Source organism: Odontesthes bonariensis, chromosome 9 (genome assembly GCF_027942865.1).
Source record: "Odontesthes bonariensis isolate fOdoBon6 chromosome 9, fOdoBon6.hap1, whole genome shotgun sequence".
Classification (NCBI taxonomy): Eukaryota; Metazoa; Chordata; class Actinopteri; order Atheriniformes; family Atherinopsidae; genus Odontesthes; species Odontesthes bonariensis.
The window spans coordinates 16150018-16171226 of NC_134514.1; the positions used below are offsets into that span (position 1 = coordinate 16150018).

General features: G+C 42.5%; 2 protein-coding genes across 6 annotated transcripts; one reads left to right on the forward strand and one right to left on the reverse strand.

The window, feature by feature from the left end:
* The first annotated feature begins 651 nt into the window (after positions 1 to 651).
* Positions 652 to 16807, forward strand: itpkcb (inositol-trisphosphate 3-kinase Cb). 2 transcript variants are annotated; one of them, XM_075473360.1, is made up of 8 exons: positions 652 to 773; positions 3162 to 4520; positions 12090 to 12189; positions 12546 to 12759; positions 13125 to 13329; positions 13865 to 13966; positions 14534 to 14605; positions 14732 to 16807. In XM_075473360.1, exons 2-8 carry the CDS (start codon positions 3351 to 3353, stop codon positions 14939 to 14941), a joined length of 2073 nt encoding a protein of 690 aa, XP_075329475.1. In that variant the 5' UTR covers positions 652 to 773; positions 3162 to 3350; the 3' UTR covers positions 14942 to 16807. The 2 variants fall into 2 exon arrangements, with proteins under 2 accessions (XP_075329475.1, XP_075329476.1); XM_075473361.1 differs by having other exon boundaries at positions 3311 to 4520.
* Positions 16774 to 21183, reverse strand: actmap (actin maturation protease). 4 transcript variants are annotated; one of them, XM_075473364.1, is made up of 6 exons: positions 20400 to 21182; positions 20098 to 20166; positions 19896 to 20020; positions 19555 to 19684; positions 19353 to 19423; positions 16774 to 17428 (listed from the first exon to the last, which is right to left on the reverse strand). In XM_075473364.1, exons 1-6 carry the CDS (start codon positions 20573 to 20575, stop codon positions 17085 to 17087), a joined length of 915 nt encoding a protein of 304 aa, XP_075329479.1. In that variant the 5' UTR covers positions 20576 to 21182; the 3' UTR covers positions 16774 to 17084. The 4 variants fall into 4 exon arrangements, with proteins under 4 accessions (XP_075329479.1, XP_075329481.1, XP_075329480.1 ...); XM_075473366.1 differs by having other exon boundaries at positions 20879 to 21181; XM_075473365.1 differs by lacking the exon at positions 20098 to 20166 and having other exon boundaries at positions 20400 to 21183.
* Positions 21184 to 21209: the final 26 nt, after the last annotated feature.

Here is a 21209-nt window from a genome sequence, read left to right on the forward strand (position 1 = left end):
AATTTCAGTCTCATTAGTGAATTGTCTAATCAGCTCATGTGAGCAGCATTTATTTTTATTTAACCTCAAAAACAATGTATTACCTGTTTGCATTATGTCAAAAAATATTCAATCATTTATTAGTGTCATTTTATCTATCCTACTGTGCAACTTGCCTCTATTTGAGAGCCTGACAACATGAGTAATATTTAGTTATCAGTAAACAGAGTACAACAAAAAGAGGGGGGCGCTATTGTTTTTGTTTGTTTTCGATTTAGTGTTGAAGTAAATAAGTAGTGATAATCAATAATAATGCTCATAGGGGCATCCAAATTAAGAAATCAAGTTTTAAGGACTCTAAAGCAGATATTTCCGGTAACACCTAAAGGCAGCACTTTAGGCCACTTTCACGTGTTTTTTTTTTTGTTTTTTTTTTTTGTTTTATTAGAAATATTATACAGTATATCAGTATAATTTTTGGGTTTTACCGTGTAGCTTAGCTGTATTTCAGTCCGTTACCTTGTTAGCTTCTGTTACTATCCGCTGCGACAGCCTCGGTGACTGCAGGTGTCGCTTGAAGCAACCTCAACCAGCCTGTAAGTGTTTGTTAGACCTGCCCCTGTTTCCCCGAACGTTTCCTCTTTTACAAGTGTTACTACACACATCAGCATTTCACTCTGACTCGCTGAACAGAGAATAGAGAAGACACGCATCTTCTTCCCAGCCGGTAACATTAAACCTCCAACATCACTTTAACAGCTGCTCCGCGGCCACAACAAATGAGGATCTGTCGGGTGAGTTTGGGAGAAATTTCCTCTTGTCTTGTGTGTAAATATCGTCTTTTAGTTTAGTTAGGCTGTTCGCGTGGCCAAAAGCGTTTCCTCGCGTTAAATGCCAGAAAAAAACTTTTTTTTTTCATGTTTTATGACAACAAAACTGGGACTATTTCACGACTTTTGCCCAGTTTCTTGTCAGTCTTGATTAAAAATGCTTCACAGAGGCACTTTGAAATCATCAGGGTAGCATTTTGTAAAGCGGTAAATGTTCTTTAAACAGATTTGTCACTAAATAAACCCTCCCATAATGAGAGGTGGTTGTATTTTCCATTGTGGCCTCCTGATTAAACAGATGACAAGAGAACAGATAAGTGATGATAATAACAGTGGTGGTTGGTGAATGTAGCCTAACTTCCCTTTACTGGCTCTGACATATTGGATCGTTTTTAGTGTTTCATATAAGCTTGGTTTGAAATAACCAACTTCCCATAATGTATGTGTCATTGTTGTGGTGGGAGCGGATGGGTATGAGTACATACACTCCATGTCAGACTTATTGGTCATTCACTCCACTGTTTTGATGGAAATCTAATGAGCAAGACAACCCGTGCTCGAGGAAAACTTAGAAGAGCCCACTGTTTTAAGCAGAAGAATTTCCTGAAGCTTCAGGAGTAAAACAGATACAAGACATGCGACACAATGCAACGTCAGCCCAGTTTTTTTTCCTTGAAGAACAAACATCACGCATGGGTGGCATGTCCAAAGCAGGAGAAGAACGCTGACGATTCAAGGTCTTGGTCCTAAAAATTATGAAGAGAGTTGCTCTCGGGTGTCGGTACTTGCATCCACTTGTTGGTGACCTCTGGAACAACCAGGAGGTGGAAGTCATCATGTGAGATTATTAAGGATTTTGATAATTGCACAAGCATGCTCTTGACTGTGTGTTTCTGAGTGGTTCACTATGAGCTGTTGTTTCCATTGTTACGCTTCCTGTCTCATTTCCTTTCTTTGAGATTTCCTCCTGACAGCAGAGTGACTCCAGCTCTGTCATGGCTTCGACACTGAATGATATTTAGTCGCTCTTCACCACCAGAATGCAGTGAAATTTGTCTACCATTTTTCTTTTTTGGTCAGAGGTATGAAATTTATTGTCTTTACAAAAGATATTAGCTTGTGATTGGCTGTGGGTCGAGCAATACGGTCTGATTTTTCATTTAACTATTAGAAATCCAAAGTTGAAACTCGCATGCTGTTTAGATATGCATTGTTTTGAAATGCACATGTTGAACATTTTATTTTTGTGCTGAGATTAACAATTGGTTTTTCTGGAGTGATACTGAATAAATAAAGAAGGATTTTACTGCTTGAAAGCAAATCAAGTCGCATAACTAAGCTCCTTAATCGAGGAAAATGTCTCCCAGGTTGGCAAAAAAGCTCAAAACTGTCCGGCCAGTGGATATGTTTTAGTTTGACTGTCTGCCCATATTCAGCCTGACGCACTGACCTAAGTCCAGGTGCTGAGGCTGAGCAAGGCAGCGTCTGTAGCATTTCATAATTCAGATCATCATATTATATCTACAGTCAGCAGAAATATGACTAAGTGTCCCAGGCCACACACCCAAAACCCGACTGAATTTAGCAACCATCAGTGGGCCGGAGCCGACTCCCATTCGGTGAGTCGCTAGCAGAACATAGCTCAGCGTGCTGCTTAACCAAAATCAGCTCTATGTGTGTTGTTTGAAAGCGTAATGCAGGATGCACTGCCTGAGGTGGTTCTTAGTTTGATTCAAGCAAGTAATGTGGTGGAAATAGGATTGACCTAGATTAGCCGTTCATAGATGCACTTTGCACTGGATGATGATTCAATGATGTAGTCAGACCTCAGTGTCTTAGCTTTTTCTACAAAATGGTGGGACTTTAAGACATCTTGTTCACTGTAGAACAGATCTCTTCTTGACTGATCAATCTGTGAATTTAAGGATTGTTTAATCTGCTCCCTGTTATGTTGATCTTTGGCCTTTTTCATAAAACACTGTAAAAAAAGACAACCACCCGTCTAGCTGCACCTACCTGCATAGTGTCCAGACACACGAGGGCAGCAGTACACTAAAATCAGGCCTAAACCCTGTGAAATCTTAAAGTTATTTACACTTTGCTATTTGTTGTTGTTGTTGTAATATTCAAATGATCCCTGCTGCCATATTTTCCATTGAATCCAATCTGGGGCTGCAGATTAATTGAATCTGGAATTTTTTTTGTCCTGAAAGGTGCTGTTGGGCAAATAAATCTGAATTAGTTATGTCTTTTGGCATTTTTGTACCAAGTTCTGTGGCTTATTATCACTGTGATTAGTGTAGTTTAAGGTAAAAAAATACTAAATTATTCATTGTCCGCTTCTTCTCACAGATTCGAGCAATCCCAGCGTGGAGGAAAAGGGATGGAGTCATTTAAGATTTCCCAAGTTTAATGCATGAAGCTGGTGACTAACGGTTTACTGTACATGGCAGAGGTCGTAATCCAAGTGCTTTATTTATCTTTTTAATCACTCACTGAAGGTGTGTCTGGGTCACGGCTTCTACTACTACGGCATGCAGGATGGGCCAAACTCGCTCTGATCTGTCGCACAGCACCACCCCATGCAGAGCTAAATGGAAAGCCAACGAGACAGGTCATCGACTCCGTATTCGCCGATTTAGGAGAGAAAAGAAACCGCGGAGAGAGCAGCTGAACAGGAATCCGATGAAAAATAAAGTGTTGTCATGTCTAGGAAGGAGAAAACGAGACCCCAGTCAAACTGAAGCGGATTTAGGTTGCGGAAACGCAGCCGCGGATCCAGCAACGCGCGGCGGCCACCGAGTAGGAAAGTTGCCGAGGGACGAGGTTGTGTCGGCGGCTGGGGAGCACCGAGAGGTCCGGGGTTGTTTTGAGACCTCATCCGGCCTAGTTGATGATGCCGAACGTATCCAGCAAGCCGTGAACCGAGAGGCACCGACCGACCCGTCTGATGCGCCAGGCTCGGAAACACGGAGCGGTGAATGTACCAGCGCGGGCTGCGAGGAGCAGAGACCCGAGGGAGAGGACAATGCCTGGGATCCCCCAACGAGGGACATGGAAGACCTGCCACTGGGGGGGAACGACCAAGATCGCATTGTGTCTGAGGTTAGGGTGTCGACTGGCACTAATCTGAGTTCAGCCCCGCTTCTCACCTCTGACCCGGACACTGAACGGACTTTGTCCAGCTATCCCCCGGATCAACATTTGGTTGGTGCACCGTCGATAACGGGCGATCACGTTGAGGCTACGATGACAAAAAGTGACTGTGCCACAGTTACTTGTTCACCGAAAGCGCCCGGTGACCAAAACTGTTTTCCGGCTGAAACTGAGAGCCGAAAGGACTCTGATCAGACCCGTCGGGGCCTCCCGGGTGGCCAGAGTTTTCCAGGGACTATACCGAAACTAATCATAACAAGAGACCCCAGCCCGAGCCCCTCCCAAGAGTCACCGGTCCCGCTGACGGTCCAAACAGAGCTCGGTACCGGCTCGTGTCTTGAACCTCACCCGGATGACGAGTCTCCCTGCTCGGACAGCGGCTGCGGAGGGTCCCCAGCTCTGATGCGCTCCCCGAGGAAGCTGTCAAACTGCTCATCCATCGGCCTGTCCTCAGCCTCGTCCTTCGAGGAGTCCGAGGACGACTACACCGGCAGCGACATTGAGTCCAGTCTGTCCCCGACCCGGTCTCTCTGCAGCCCGGATGATGGCACAGTGGTGAGTGTATTTATACTTATCCCATATCTACAAAAACCTTTGCAAACCAGTTATTCACAGTCACAGTAAAACAAAAGATTAGAATAGTTTCATCTACCTTAACTGGAAAGTTCTCAGCTGTATTCTTCACAGAAAATAAAACAAAAACGCTGTCTATATTGCGCAATTTACCACACACCATTACATAGTTAAAGTTTGTGCTTCTGGCTGTTCCAGCACAGAAGAGGTGCAGGTTCACTCTCTTCCAATCAGACAACTTTCTTCATGACTGTCTTTGGGTAACTCTCAAACATTGGGGCACAAGTTCATGTGTTTCCATATTTACTTCACACATTTGGACAGCATGCCCCAACAAACGCAGCACAGCAACAGTTGCGTCTGTCCCTCTCGGTGATGTGCAAACAGTCCATGTCAGGGTCAGATCTGTGAGTCCCAGGACGGGACAGAGCAGCACTGCAGATGAGAAGAAATAAAGTGTCACCCCACGTCCGGTGCAGGTGGATTTTTCGTGACAAATTTAGGAAACAATGACAGCTACAGACGAGGTTGAAAGATTTCACCTCTTGCCCCACGCCGCCCTTGGTAAAGACAGATGACTAACACAATTAAATCAAAGGAGACAAACTGGCTTGTTCGGCTTACTCCACCTCATGATCAGATGAGCTCACATCGACTTTGATGGGCTCAGCCATTAGGCCATTTAGACACTATTTGAGAACATTTGGGATTTTTCTTTTTCCTTGTCTTTTGATTACAGCTGCAATCTTGAACCGTAAATAGACTTTACAGATGCTATCAAAGTTAGTGTGACACCTTAGAGGCTGGATGTTGCCTCTCCTCCAGACATGCGGTGGAGTTTAAAGTGCCTTGGTGGGAAGTTGTGATTCAGCGATGCACTGTTGACTAGATGTGCTTGGAATGTTTATAAAAACAGGATGTCTCAACTGATGATGGCCTGCCGGTATAGTATCTTTACTGTTTTTTTTTTCTCGGCAGCGTGTCCATCCTGAATATCCAGGTTTTCTGTCGGGGTTACGTCAGTACGCACTAATGCTGTAAGACGTGTGGCTTCACTTTGTTATCCATGCTGCGGAGCACAGAAGTCCCGCTCGCATGTTTTTTAAAAGTTTCAGCCTTCAGTTATTTTTCCTCAGTTAGTTTTGTGGACCGTGAAGGCTGCTTTTCAATTTCTAAGCTTTTTATTTTATCTTCTCCGATGCATTATAGGTCAACTAATAAAGAGCACAATGTGTAGATTAAACATTAATGAACCAAAATCAAGCATTAGCCTCCATATGTTCATCCATCTTTCTTTGTCCAGCTGAAATACGTTGATCAGATTCTGCCCTTCATGTTATTGCCCAACAGATCTTGGTGAAGGTTTAGAGTCACATTTTTAGCCATTGCTCTTCACGTACTCCCATATTTTACTTTGAATAGTCTTCCTGTTGTTATTGACTGTATAGTTTCATAAATTTAACATATATAACATATCATCTTCAAATTATTACTTTTACTGCAGCTTACTACAAATCTGTACTTTGAAAAGCGAGTTGTGCTCCTTTCATCTGTGATCACAACAGTTGAAGTAAAGTCTAAGCTTCACTCAGCCTACCGAGTTGAGAAATTCTAGTTAAGTCATTGGGAGTACAATGTAGAAATACACATTTCTTCACATGGCAAACATTCACTGTCAGTTACAATATTGACCTCTTGAATTAGCAGCTCGGTTGGAGAGTGTCATTTCCAGCCAGGAAATGAGCAACCTAAGGAGTTGCACTTGAGCTGTTGTAACAAACAGGATGACGCTGACCTGTGGTTTCTGATAAGAGCTGCTTTTAATGGGCACGTTTTGTTCCCTCGCAGCCAAGTTACCGCTCCGTTGTTCGTTGTAATTGGTAGAATGAGGGTGTGCGTTTACTTTATCGGCTTTAAACGGCCGCGGATTTACTGTCAGTTACCAGACAAAACCGTACATCTACATTTTGTTGGCTTTGTGACGTGAGGAGATACTCGCTCACACATGAGCACACGCACTCGCAGCTATGCCGTCTTCCATTCAGAGTTGAGTGTGTCATGGAAAATTGGGCTGAAGGCAGAGCCGGTTGCTAAGCAACATCTTTGCCTTATATGGTACTTTTTTTCTCTCCTTGTCTTGTTCTCACTCTCGTGGATAGTATCTGCTCTGTCCCTGACATTTGAATGCTATTAGATGTCAATTCCTACGTATGTCTGTTCAGTCCAACCTACTATTGTTTGTCACTATCAGATTGTTCCAGTCCCTTCTTTTGGCCTTTTCTAAAATATGATATTTTCCTCTGACACAGCATGAGACATACTTTGCTGTGGAACAGAAAACAAAAGGAAAATCAGGCTAAGCTGACAAAAGACAGAGCACAGGGAAAATGATGCATTGAAACTTGGAACATGTAGCCTACATAGGGTGATTATTCTTATTTATGCATGCTTATTCACTCATGAGCCACAATTGCAGACTTGTTGTCCAACCCCCATATGACTCCCACGGCAGCTTAAACACATAATCCATGCAGCAAAGTTATAAAAACATATTAAGTACATGTTTGTTGTCCTTTCAAATGTAGAGATTATTCTAATGTATATCAGCTATGACTGTGAACGTTATACCAATATATATGGTAGTGTTTGTACTTTTTAAGTGAGTTTAATCTTTAATGTTTAACATGTTACGCACTGTTTGCTTAACTTTGTAAGATTATAACGCACCATTTGATGAATGTAATGAAAAAAACAAAACTGAAATGATCATTCATGGATAAACTTATGTTGTAAACAATTTAAAACCCACTTTACAACATAAAATACTCATCATGCAAGCTGAAAACACATTTTTTCCTCTAAGCTGAGAAGTAAATTATGAGATATATATATATATATATATTGTGAATGCTTATTTGCTAATTATTTCATTTCTAATGTAGGTTGAAAATGGTGAAAGTCATTGGTGTCATAGCATGTTTCAGAGCTCAAAACAAGAGCCTGTGAATATTCAGTTGACGGTGATACTAAAATGAGAAGCAGCAGGATTGTCCCACCAGGAGAACTGATGAATGATCATAAATGAATACTGGATTATCAAAACTGAAGCTGGATTTTAGATGAATTAGTGCATGTTATCCGACACGTTCCATGGTAGATCGCATTGATAAGACAGAGAAGAGGCACCGAGATGAGAGAAAATAGTGTCAAATTCATAAATGTCACTGCTTCATGTATGATTGATAGCAGTTTGAAAGCTTTGCCTTCTTCTGTACATTCAGCAACCAACACAACTGAGCAGCTTGAAGAATGAGGACTTCAGAAAAGGGGAAAGGGATGTGGTTTATATAAAGTAGTTTTGAGAAAAGAGCTTAAACTCTACCTGGAAACACCCTCAGTGTATGCACATGTTGTCACTCCTGTAGCTGACGGTAGTTGTCTGACAGGTTCTTCTCAGTCTCTGAACACACACCTCTGTATGTTACTGAAGAACTTGTCATGCAGACAAAAGGAGAGCACTGGGAGGGTATGGCGAGGCCTGTAGTCCCTACCCCCATGCTGCCATGTTGGTAATGAATCTGTCAGGAGATTGGCTCGGCATGGGGCTCAGCACAGGCCCTGTGGGTATTTGAGGACAGGACGGAGGAGAAGAAGGGCAACACTGAGAGAAGAAGAAGACGAGTCATTGTGTGAGTTGCAGCTTTGGGGGAACAGGATGAATGATTTGGTGGTGGAAGTAAAAGAAAATGGGACTAGTTCAAGCAGGCAGAGAGAAAGAGAAAAGGGGCAGCTGTCGGTAGGTAGGTGGATAGACGCGATGACAGCTACAAAGATATAAAGTATTGAGAAAGGGAAGGGAGGAGTGTGAAAATGTTGAAACAGGAGAAATTGTTAATTGCAGTGACAAAGGCGTGGTAGTGAAGGAGTCGCTGTGAGCTTCTATGAGCGTAAGATTATCCAGCAACGGTTCTCAGGCTGACTGGAGCTATTTAAATGGAACAAGACACCACATTAGCAAGAAGCTAAGAGTGAACTCTGGTTAATGGGGTTTTAAATGAACGCTAGGACCGTTTAGCCCAGCTTGGTAGCACACATCCCAAGTAGTGCTTGACTGGGGAGACCCTGTGCTGATGGTGCAGAGTTTTTTGTGCTGGCTGCGCTCACGCTTCGTCTCTGGGGTCGTTTGCGCCTGTGTCAGCGCCTGCCTCCTCCTCCATTATTGCTCTGTCTCCCAGGTAAGAACTGGATCATGATCCAGAGAGCTGCAGCACAGAAATGTATTCAGGCTACCTCTTACTGCGAGATGTGTTTGCTGATGTGCTGCTTTAGAAGGACGATGTGAAAGTAGATTAGGCGTTAGGATAATTCTCAGGCTTGTATAGTGCAGTTTGTCCTGTGTAGCCGTGTACTTAGTAAACAAACAGATGAGTGTATTCTTTGCCTTGCACACATTTTTTTTTCACGAGAAATTGGCTTTTGGAAGAATTGTGCAGGAACATTCTTGTGGTCAGTGTGACTTCTCACATGTATGATTGTTATTGTTGTCCGGTGAACAGCAGAGGGACTCATGACGAGTACTCGTGACATTACTGGGATCCCAACACCAAAATCTCAGAGAGGATGACTGCAAAGGTCAGACCCAGCACTGTTACGTGTATAATTGAGTGGAGCTTGTTGCATCTTGTTTGGGCCATTAAACTGGACCACCACTCTTGTCCCAGTATACACGCACAGGAGTGGAGGGATTTTAATGATCTGGGTGTGTTAATCTGGTCCAATGTGCATTTCGAAAAAGTCTGTTTGTTGTGTCTGTGTCATGTACACTGGCTTAATTAAAGTGCAAATATGTCAACCATGAGGTAAACAATGGATAAACAACTTAAACTGGCAGAGGGACGTAGACATTAGATTCTAATTTGTGTGGACAGTGCACATTTTCAATGTCAAAGCTTTGGGAAACCAGAGGCAGGCTTCCAAACGAAGAGTACGAAATGAGGCTGCGCGTTAGACGTCAGGAGTTACATAAAAGAGAAAGTGGAGATGGCAAAGGTTCGACTGTGTGGGGTGAAATGTGACCTCAGTGTTCAAAATGTGTGTGGGATGGAGATGCTGTGAGGCAGCAGAGCTTCTTCCCTTTTAATGAAAACAACCAGGCTTTTTTTTGTAACACTGTCAACCCTCAACATGTTTTTTTTAGCAGCCTTTGAAAACGTTTCCAGATTGATAATAGCTTTTGGCAATGCCGTTTATATTAAGGAGGTACGTTTGACCTCGCAGGCTTCGCACGTTTAGCTGTCAGCATGCAGCAATAGGAGAGCCTCGCACGGATGACAGAAGTGTAAGAGTAGAGGCTGCAACTTGGGTGTCTGCTTCACCTTTCTCTCCTGTCACCCGCCGAGACTTTCATTTGTCACTGAGTTCTTCTTCACGTTAGGACGGATGCTGCTTATAAAAGCCAAATCAAAAGAAACTGAGGTGAAAGATGGGCCGGTTAGTCGTGAATACAAACCATCCGTCCAGTACCTGTATGATCTGTATTTACGATACAAACAGATAATACCTCGGCAGGTTGTTTTTAGACTCCGGGGTTCTTCGTACTATTTTTCATCAGTGTACAGTAATAACAGTATGTTGTGCAGCAGATGGGAGAGGTCAGAATATGACAGTTTTTCACGTGTACGCACAACAGTACTTATGTGCTGACAATATTTCATTTGTATTTGCACATAGTCAAACATCCACTGAACAGACATTTTACATATAAATACTCGGGGAGATTAAGGAGAAAGATGATTGTTTATTTCAAAATAGACGTTAGAAGTTATTTAAAAGAACAGCTTCACTGACAGTCTGGATTTTTGAAGGTGGTGCAGTTGTTGTTGTTTGCTGTAGGTTAAGGTTAAGGCTTTTTAGGTGACATTTTCCCACCAGTTGTTACTACAGCGCATCTGCTGCTACAGGAGAAAGAGGATGCATGCAGGAACGGCTGAGTTATTTCACCCACAACCGCAGAAGGTGCTTTGTAAAGATACAGTGTTCAGAAAAGACAGAAATGATGTGTGAGCACCGTTGGAAAAACATCGACGCTAAACGTGTCGGGAGCCTGTTCAACAGACCGTCCCCGCTAAACTTACAGATATGTTTTCCTGCCAGCTCGTGCACGGGTGAGACGTACGGCATGTAGTTTGATCAGTGAAACATGTCAACACAAGTAAGAAGAATTTCTGTCATGTTGCAAATTCTGGCCTCCGTGTCACACTTTTGGTGAAACGTACACGATGTTTCATCACTGTTCTTTGCTCCTAGGTGTCTGAAGTCACGTTAGAGGTTAATGTGTTGTTGAAACTTATGATCATTGAGGTCTTCTTGATGAAGATCTGGATATGGATTAGAGGCACAGACTGGTTGAACAGATGAGAGCAAAACGGCTATAGGCAGCAAAGTTTTCTTTCATCTTATTTCAAAGGACAAAGATTGATGTAATGTTGAAGGTATTTCTGTTATCTTTTGGTCTAAATATTCAAGTTCGTCACACTTTTCCCTCGATAACGAACAAGACTGAAAAAGTATTGGAGTAAAGAATTTAACATTAGGACCATTTATCTTATTCAGCTAACATAAACATGTTACTTGTGATTGAAAACATAGTTTATCAAACCTCTGGGTTACAAGGCAGCTCTGCGTAAACTCAAGGAAAGCCTTTTTCTTTCTCTAAGGTAAACACGGACTCACATTTTTCTTTTTCTGTGTGTTTGTATGTCTTCTGCATTAAGACTGTTTTGGTTTGAAATAGTTTGAACAGAGCAGCTGGGAGCGGTGAGAGGAACAGCCATTCACACAAGCGACTGAGTCATAAAAAGATAAACTTTATGATTACTGCCTCTTGTCCCTGCGTTTTATTGCTAACATGAAGCTGTTTGCTTTTTTAATCGGCATGAATTACACGTCGCACATATCAACCTTCTTCTTTTCTTTTTTTTTTTTTGCAAATTCACAGTAAACGCATCCTATTAAATGTTGGTGTTTCTGTGCAGTGGCGTAACAAACAGTGACACACACACACATTCCTGTCCAAAACTAGCTGTGATTTCCACACACGCATGTTCTAATCAGTCCATGTCTAGTTCTTCTCAAGCTGCTTGCGTCAAAGCTCCTGTTGCACACTGTCCCTGCTTTGGTGTTTCCCAGCACAGATAACCATTGCACACACTCACACACACTTTCAGACAGTAAGGTTCTGTTTTACGACACCACAGTGGTGCCTTTGGTAAATGTTTTATGAATGGGCTTTGTCATGTATGTTATGCACCTGGCCTTGGCTAAAGGGGAGGGTTTGTCCAATGTCTACTGATACGTGTGTGCCCACACGGCAGGGTGTGTTTTCCTTTAATGAATAATCATTCCTTTGGCCTGCGTTTAGCTCAGTGCTTTGTTGGAGCAGCAGGGAAAGCCTCCACTCTGATTAGACGGGGCTTCAGATTTGCGTTTTGCTTGGCCACCCTCATCCTTTTTTTAACAAGAGGATGGAATTCCTTGTTTTTCTTTTTCCAGAATAAGTCCTGGCAGAAGTTGAAGACCATGGTTCACTGGTCCCCTTTCGTCGTGTCCTTCAAGAAGCGTTACCCATGGGTGCAGCTAGCTGGCCATGCAGGTATGCGTTCATATCGTATTTCTTGTCAAGATTTGGAAGATAAGATTGATTCTGTCTGTTCAATATAAATCTACCACCAGCAGTCGTTAGATTTAGCTTATCACAAAGACTGAAAACAGGGTGAAGCAGCTAGCCTAGCTCTGTCCAAAGGTAACAAAATCTGCCTGACAGCACCTCTTAAGCTGACTTATACCTCACCTGTTTTATCTGCACACAAACTACAATGTAGTGACATCCTGGCTTCAGCTTATATTTAGTGCTCAGATGTGTCAATCTTCTCATCTAAGTCTCAGACAAAGCAGATGAAAGTTCTGAAATCAAAATGTTTCTTTAATCCTCACTCTCTTGTCTCAAAGGTAACTTCCAGGCTGGAGAATATGGACGCCTATTGAAGCGATACTGCGAGTGTGAGGAGCTTTGCCTTCAGAAGCTGATGAAGGACACGCTGCGTCCCTATGTGCCTGGATATTACGGCGTAGTGAAGCGAGACGAGCAGGATTATAACCTGATGGATGACCTGCTGGCTGAGTTTGACTCGCCTTCCATCATGGACTGCAAGATGGGCAGCAGGTAAAATTTAGAACGTGGTGTTTTTGTTTGCTGAAGATTTCCCACGACCACCCTGACTACTGCAGTTTATGTTGTGCTTTTGGAAGATTTGGCGAGCCTTGAAAATGAACCTTCATACACTTTTATTCCATAACACAGTTCATTCCACCCAGTTTTCATCAGTATGTAAAGTCATTGTGTTTGGAGACAACAAAGAGATTCACAGGAACAGTGGAGTAAGACTTAAAGAAGTAGATACTTGCACTATTCATGACATCTCAATGAGAAATCCACATGACAAAAGTGAATTAAAATGGTGGAAAAGGGGAAGAAATAAAGTCAACGAATTAAAGACAAAAAATTTAAAATGAATATTTAAATTTCAGGACATACTTGGAGGAGGAGCTGATGAAAGCCAGAGAGCGCCCACGTCTGCGGAAGGACATGTATGACAAGATGGTCGCAGTGGAGCCCGAGGCCCCCACAGAACAGGAACGGGCTCAGCAGGGTGTCCTCAAACCCCGATACATGCAGTGGAGGGAGACGCTCAGCTCCACCGCTACCCTGGGCTTTCGCATTGAAGGCATAAAGGTCAGAGGTCATCCTGAACATCCAGCACTATTTACATGCCTGACTGTAGTTCTTGGCATTGCTCAGTACACCAGTCAGCGGGCGTGATTACATATTAGAGAAGACAGACCGCACAGACCAGACTGGAAATGGAAAACAAAGTTTTAAAAAGATTTGGTATTGCTATGCAGCCATTAAGGGAAATATTTGTTCTGTTGAAAACAAATCCAGGGCTGGATATCCGGAATATGAAAATCTTTTATTTGCATGCTGCGCAAACACAAATGAAAATATATGATGTCACAGCGTGGGTATTTAGGGCCGTCTGCTTTGACTTTGTTTTCCATCCTTGTAAGTGTAAGCAGCCAAGCTCTTAAACATTAAAATCCAGTTTTGTGGTTGTTTTCACCATCTCTCACTCTCACGTCTATGGAAAGCAACGTGTATCAGCATGATTATGCTCTGTTGTCCTCGTGCAAATCAAAATATCATTATAAAGGAAAGTACACGATGTACCTTATCTTACGCGTTTTTGTTTTGTTTTTTTGAACATCAGAAAGCTGATGGAACTTGTAACACCAGCTTCAAGAAGACAAAGCACAGAGAGCAAGTGATGCAGGCCTTGGAGGATTTTGTGGGCGGCAACACTCAGATTCTGGTATGTTACCGGTTCAATGCTACTTGTTTTCCTCCCAAGAGTTCATTGAAAAGTAAATATGAAGCTACTACTAGAAGTATTAACACCGGAAACCAAAAGAAGCAAATAGCCCAGCTAACCAAAGTTAACAAAATCCACCTGCCAACACCTTTGTTGCCCAGAACAGTTTCTGTCTTGTTTACTGAGGGACAAATCAAGTTTCTGACCATAGAAATAGTTTGATGAGCAACAAATGCAGCGTGTGAGGTTTTGTACATATAAAAGAATTCATCAAATGTTAATTGGTGAGCTTTTATGGTTACTTATTTGTTGTTTTGTTACCAAGTGGATATGTTACTTTTCAACAGAGCCAGGCTAGCTGTTGCCCCAGTTTCCAGTCTTTATAGCAATCAAAGTTCACCGGCTGCTGGTGGTTGCTTCATGTTTGCTGTTCAAAAATCAATTTCTTAAATCTATCGAGTTGAAGAATGTGGAGCTTTGGACTCAAAGAAGAGCAAAAAGTAGATTATTGTTTCAGTTCTCACGGTCTGATTTCCTACGTTTCTCTTGTTTTTCTTCTTTTCTCAGAAACTCTACCTGCAGCGGTTGGAGGAGTTGCGGTCAGTCCTTGAGCAGTCACATTTCTTCAGGACACATGAGGTGAGATGCACAGTCCCAAAAGAACCTGTTGTGCCGGGTGTAGATTTGTCATTTCATCCTATCGGGTTTTGTACTGCATCACTCGCATACCTGACCTCGCTCATCACTCTGGTTTGTCCATCGCAGGTTGTTGGCAGCTCTCTTCTGTTTGTGCACGACATCTCTGGGATGGCCAAAGTGTGGATGATTGACTTTGGGAAGACCGTTCCCCTGCCGGACCCTCGGACCCTGGACCACAGGACTCCTTGGATGGAGGGCAACAGGGAGGATGGCTACTTGTGGGGACTGGACAACCTCATAGACATCTTCAGCAGTATGGTCCCTCAGACGCCATGAGAGGAGGACAAAAGTCAGAGGACTGCATGAAAAGATGTGTTTGTGGAGAAGAGACAACGAGAGATAACACAAACTAAAAAGGAATCAAACTCACCTTTTCAAATCACTCCCTCTGTCTCAAAGAGCCTTGCTGTGATCCAAAAGTCTTAATCCACTACCTACCTTCGTAAATGGGGAAGCAAAAGAAAAGTGTGATTTCTATTGCAAAATGGAATATTAAAGGGTTGATGAAATGTGTTATGTAGAGCTTTGGGTGACCTGAGCTGAAGCAAAAGGTTTAGAAAGGAAGACTTTAATGTACGAAAGTGTCTGCCGCCACATGGACTGTGGCTTATTTTTGGAGCATCCAGTCCTCTGAACATGTGAACCTTTGACAGTAACTTTTTCCTGCAAAGACACGATTGCTCTTCTTCGTCCTCAACACCTCCCTCTGTTGGTTGGCGTCGCACACGGCAGTTCCTCAACCATGAACTTGATCCAGAGGAAATCCTTTTTTACAATCCTTGAGAAGCATTGAAGTGTTTTTCTTTTTTTGTTGTTGTTTTTTTTTTGCCATGGACCACTTTTGATGTTTAAATATACAACAACACTAAAACACTGGTCAGACCAAGTGTTACACTAACGCGGTGTGTAAATACAGCCTAATTTAATCTCTTTTTGGCCTTGGGATAACCTCCTTACTATGTTTGTACAATTTCTGTGCCTAGCATTTTCAAGAGTTGTTAGATCATTCCAGTTCAGAGGACTCCTTTCAAAGAGTTCACCCAAGTACAAACTGACTCAAATTTAATCCCAAAGTTTCGCTTCTACTAGAACCCGTTTCCTTGATCAGATTGTTCTGATATAATATTTTTCTTCATTTAAATGTACAGTAAGAAGCTTAGCAGCCATGTCTCTTTGGAATTTGTTGCACTATATATATCCTCACAAAGCCATTGAACAAAACAAACAGTGCCTCTGTGCGTCTTAAGCCGGGAAGCAGCAGTGGAGTGCTGGGTTTACAGTTCAACATGAATTTCATTTGGTGGTTGATTCTTCCTGATCACTTTTGCTTTCAAGACTTTTACAGAAAAGCTGTGGTGTGCAGGGTGAAGTGAAACTGGAATTACCTGATAAAGCTGATCTGTCTCTTTAGGCCTCACGTGACCCATGAAACTGGAAAATCTGAATGTAACTCAAGGGTTAGAAGGATCATTCAAAACTGAATACAAGAAAATTACTTTTAGATGTGAATACATTGCTATAAACCACACTTGGCTACACTAAGCTGGAGATGTATGGGTCCGCATTTTAGCATTCAACGCTCAGTTTACAGAGGAGCAGCGCTGTTATACTGTACTTCGATATCATGGCAGTGCTTATGAGCATATGACATTCCCGTGCTGGGATGTGGCAGTCAGTTTTTAGTCTCCCAGATGTCTGTTGGGGAATGTTTGTGCAGGTTATTTCACTCTTAGGAGTACTGCAGATATTTAACTTCATGAAATTGGAATTTAAAATTCAGATTTTTTTTCATCTCTGCAAAGTAAACATACCAGGGTAGAGGAATGTTTGTGTTTACGAAGTATTAATTCCTTTCCCACAAATTCTCTGTATTTGTAATGTGATGAACTGGGTGCTGCTTTCAAAGCAAGAGAACTGGATATGAACTATGTTTTGTACTTTAAAGGCAGTGTGTTTTTACTGTTGCAAAACACGAGACAGAGTGGTTTAAACTTTTAATAAATCCCTGCTTTATCCTGGTCTTGGATTGCAATAAACTGAAAAGAAGAGAGGAAGACTTTTTTTTTTTCCCTCTTAAAACACACACTCAGGCCATAAAACAACACAAATGATGAAATAAAGCTTTTAATTTATACATTCAAATGTTTCCATTCTGTTTTAAACATGAATGATAAAACTTATATTTCCACGTGGACATTTACTGAACTTAAACCATCCCAGATTGTCATTATTTACTCCTAAGGATCCTTGAAGCACACACAGCATCATTACTCTAATTCATGTGGACTCATTGTAAAATCAGGTCAGCACATTTAAACGTCCAACTTCAAATGTGTTACTTTGCACAGTAATAGTTTAAACTGAAGCCTCACAGCAGATCAAACTGCTGATCTCCATACAGCTTCTGACCAGATCACCGTCAGTCGTGTTGCTGCTTTTGTGTCCTGGTGTGGAGCAACACCACCTGTCCAGCCAGCCCGGCCTCCACCCCTCCTTCAGGAACCACATACCGAGTCCCATCATTAGCTCTCTGAGGGTCCATCGTCCTCAGCTGCTCGTTGCTCTGAGCAACACTGTCCAGACTCCACAGCTGGTAGCGCAGGCTTTTGCCCTGCTTAGCCAGGATGTAAACCTCTCTGAGTGCCGCGCTGCCGGCGGGACACGGGGAGCATCCGTCAGTGGCGAGGCAGAGCCAGGGCAGAGAGGGATCAGCCTGAGCGTGCTCTTTCCTCAAACTCCCCTGGTCCAAACCCAGGAGAACACCTGCAATCAATACATGCAACTGGGTAATGATGACACTTTTTGAATGTTAAAGATTCACCAGGATCATTTCAGGAGTTTCTGTGTGATAAGTTGAATCAAATTTATCAATAAAGCTCATTTATAATAACCAGAGTGGACCAAAGAGCTGTACATAATATCAAGGCAGAATCAGGATAAAACAGATGAAATTCAGAGAAACATAAAGCAAAGTGGAAGTTATTAGAATGTAAAACAACGATCTAAAAAGTAGGGAAAAAAAATTACTAAAAGACAACAGTTTCTGTGCTTTACAATGCTATTTAAAAAGGAGAACAACTTTTAACTATTTCTTCCCCCTTTAAAATGTCACTAAAAAGAATTCATTCAAAGATCCGGGGCTTCCTACATTTAAAAACACGGAGAGTTGTAAACCCTAATCTGAAATATTCAAATGGCACTTTAACCATATGGTGGCTGCTGCTGTTTGTTCCAATCCAGTAACAATCTTACCACAAAATGAAAGAATTTTAGTTTTCTGATGAGCCTCAATTCCTTAATTTCATGTTGTGAGTGACAGACCTGTCATGAGCTCTACCCACTTTATTCTACAGCACAAATCCCAACGGACAGTGAAAGGTTTATGTGGGTGGGTGTGTTAACTTTTGCTTTCAGTCAACTATAACTAAACATTCCCAGTAACTTTTCCAGTTCTGCACATCAGCTCTGAGGAATTTTAACCCATTCCTCTGTGCAGAAAAGCTTAAACTCTGGGATGTTGGTATGTTTCATCACTTGAAATGCTCACTTTAGGTCCTTGAACAAGAAAAACTACTGCTGGATTGTGGTCAGGAGGACTCAGACTTGGTTATTCCAAAGCGTAAGCTTCATTCCTCTTTCACAATAATTTGATGGTCAAACTTTAATAGATTTATTTTCCTTTAATAAAACAGGATGTTATCCTAAGAGCTTGAATAAGGGCAACTGGACTTCTTGGACCTTGAAGAAATGTAACCTCTCATCCAAAAGGCTTCTTCAGTTCTGAATTAGATGGTGGGGAGTATCGGCTTATAAGCAGAGAGGGCCGTTACTGTCAAATCAACAAAGAAATCTGGACCACATGTGGCAGGAGTCTCAGAGAAACTTAATTCCAGTACACTTCCAACCCAAGAACACCCTCAGACAGAGACTGGTTCACCTTAAGGACAACACACCCAAACACAAACCGAGTGGCGTTGTGTATGCAGTGCAGTGAGGAGTGCGTGGACCTCTATGTAGGAGAGACCAGACAGCAGCTCCACAAACACATGGATCAACAAAGGAGAGCCACCTCTTCAGGTCAAGACATCTGAAGGATAAGGGACAGTAATGTACACATTCTGGACAGAGAAACAGATGGTTTGAGAGAGAAGTCAAGGAAGCCATCTATGTTAAACTGAAAAAAGCATCTTTGAAAAGAGGAGGTGGTCTCAGGTATCGCCTTCCCAGCACCTACAATACAGCATGGTCTCTCCGCCCCTGGCAGTTTCACAATCATTCACACCTTGGATCCTGTGACCAAAACTGGCCCTTTCAGAAATTAAGACATTTCATAGGGGATAATGACTGTAACGACATGCCGATTGGCCGGGGGGGTCCAGTGACACTTGTGACTGTAACGACCCTCTTGGCTTATAAGCCGATACTCCCCACCATCTAGTTTTGACTAAAGATGCCGTCTCAATGTGAACATTCGCTTTACTGTGAAGTGATCTAATGTGTGCTTGATGGGTTACGCTTGTGTTCCGAAGACATGAAATCATCAAAACTTAAATGGGACTATATTCAACTAAACCACTTATGTGAAACCAGTAAGTTTCCAGGACCAGTTTGGCTGAACTTTAGACATACTTTTCACAGTGGGTCCAACTTTTCTAAAACACCTTTACAAAACTCTGGCCAATCTTACCTGAAGCAGCAGCCCAGTGCGCTCTATGACCACCACGCTGGCATGGCTCATGATTGCAGTCCTCATCATACCTGTTCATACTGTCAAGGAACCTTAAACGATAACCATGAGCTTATTTTTATTAATCGTGCGTGTAATCTCAACATACAGCCTTTTCCTTCACAGCACACCCTGATGATGGACTTGTTCAGGTGCAGGATACGGGATGAGAACAGGCTGTCCTCCCCACAGGTGTGTGACCATGGTTGTACCATTAATACCACTCAGTCCTCCTGACAGCAGTTCGACCTTACAGCCACAAACCTCTTCTGCCAGCAGGGCCATGTTGTAGGCTGAGAAAAGCATGGGGAGGGGGAAACCACAAACTTTAAACAAGACACATGAAAATACTGCACTGTGAAAACTAAACAGTGAATCATTACAGTAAAACGAGTGTTCACCACGAGCCTGATAACAAACTGTATCTTTAAACAAAACGCTTGTTCATTGGAGCCAGTTTTTTTTCCTACCACACGGACATTTTGGTAGAAACACTTCTGTTACCTGAAAACATTTCCCCCTGAGTAGTGTATCCCCTGCTTGTTGCCGTCTGAATCACAGTCTCCATGTTTAAACTTAGCGGTGGCTGCCGGAGGTGAGCAGCCATCCACAAAGCCACCAAACCACACCTGAAATGTAAACACACTCCTAATAAGATTTCTATGACTTGAATAATACAATAATGGCACCACAGTTAGTGACTCACTGTGGACCATCTTGGATGAGGGAAGGCACATATTTGTTCACTAGTATCCATTGCAGGTCCTTCCTGAAACTGAAACACTGCATTACACAACACTTCTCCATGTGAACAACTTCTCTGTTAGCGGTTATTCAAAATACTTGTACATATTTCACAATACAGTTCAGACTTTGGTTCTATTATCAACCTACGTTTATGAACTGAGCACATAATCAAAGAATTCATCCATCTATTCTTGACAAGAACATAACATTTAGGCTTGAATAAACCAGAGTTTAGGTTGGGTTACTTGTGGTCAATCTCACCTGCTTTCCCTGCGGCTGAGCAGTAAGCAGGCTTCTGTATAATTCCCCTCTACAGGACTCCTGCTGCTGGCTATAGTCTGGTATAGTTTCTTCTTTGGTGCTGAAGCTGGAGGAGGTGCGCAAGGAGGTGGGGGTGGAGGAGGTGGAGGGGGTGACAGTGGAAACTCCACTGACATTCTCTCTGAGTTCCTAACCCTGCCAGAAGCGGGTCTGCTAGTAGCTCATTTAATAAATGTTTGCATGAGCATCTAACAGCAGGCTTTGAAAACTGCCCATAAACACAACCCGCATTCACTCAACCCGTCTCCTCTTGCCCCTTACAACTTAGCCAGTTGTTCAGTGGGCTACAAACAGCGCGAAATTATTACAGTTATCTAAACTCATTGGTACATGTAATTTAGGTATTACTCGAGGTGCAAAAACTGTTGTCCTGTTATTTCGAATGAGTAACTTGTATAGTTTTGCACACCGACACTCACCTCATTTACTAGCAAAGCTAAAGAGGGAGCTGGCTGACGCCCGCGTTGTGTCCATATTTGGCAGTATCCTCTCGCGCTTCTTTTCTTCTTCTTCACTTATACTCTCGGATCACATTTAAACAGCAAAGACCAGTACCGACCTCCAGCGACGGCAGTTTATCCTTTTTTTGTTGTTTGATTTGACAGTACACATGTGCCACTTTCTTTTAAAACAACCAAAATATGTGGTGTTGTCCTATACAACTATTATTATGTCATTGTATTTGGTAATTTACAGTCAAAACATCAAAGAAATGTTGATCTCAAAATATGTCGAAGACACACCGGAAAC

What these genes read in the sequence shown, in the direction of transcription:
- itpkcb (XM_075473360.1), top strand. Translation starts at nt 3,351, where the DNA reads ATGGGCCAAACTCGCTCTGATCTGTCGCACAGCACCACCCCATGCAGA. An exon ending in GCCCGGATGATGGCACAGTG is followed by an intron (nt 4,521 to 12,089) that starts GTGAGTGTATTT and finishes TTCTTTTTCCAG; the next exon opens with AATAAGTCCTGGCAGAAGTT. An exon ending in GCGGCAACACTCAGATTCTG is followed by an intron (nt 13,967 to 14,533) that starts GTATGTTACCGG and finishes TTCTTTTCTCAG; the next exon opens with AAACTCTACCTGCAGCGGTT.
- actmap (XM_075473364.1), bottom strand. Translation starts at nt 20,575, where the DNA reads ATGTCAGTGGAGTTTCCACTGTCACCCCCTCCACCTCCTCCACCCCCA. An exon ending in GGACAGCCTGTTCTCATCCC is followed by an intron (nt 19,424 to 19,554) that starts GTATCCTGCACC and finishes CAGTATGAACAG; the next exon opens with GTATGATGAGGACTGCAATC. An exon ending in GCACTGGGCTGCTGCTTCAG is followed by an intron (nt 17,429 to 19,352) that starts GTAAGATTGGCC and finishes TATTGATTGCAG; the next exon opens with GTGTTCTCCTGGGTTTGGAC.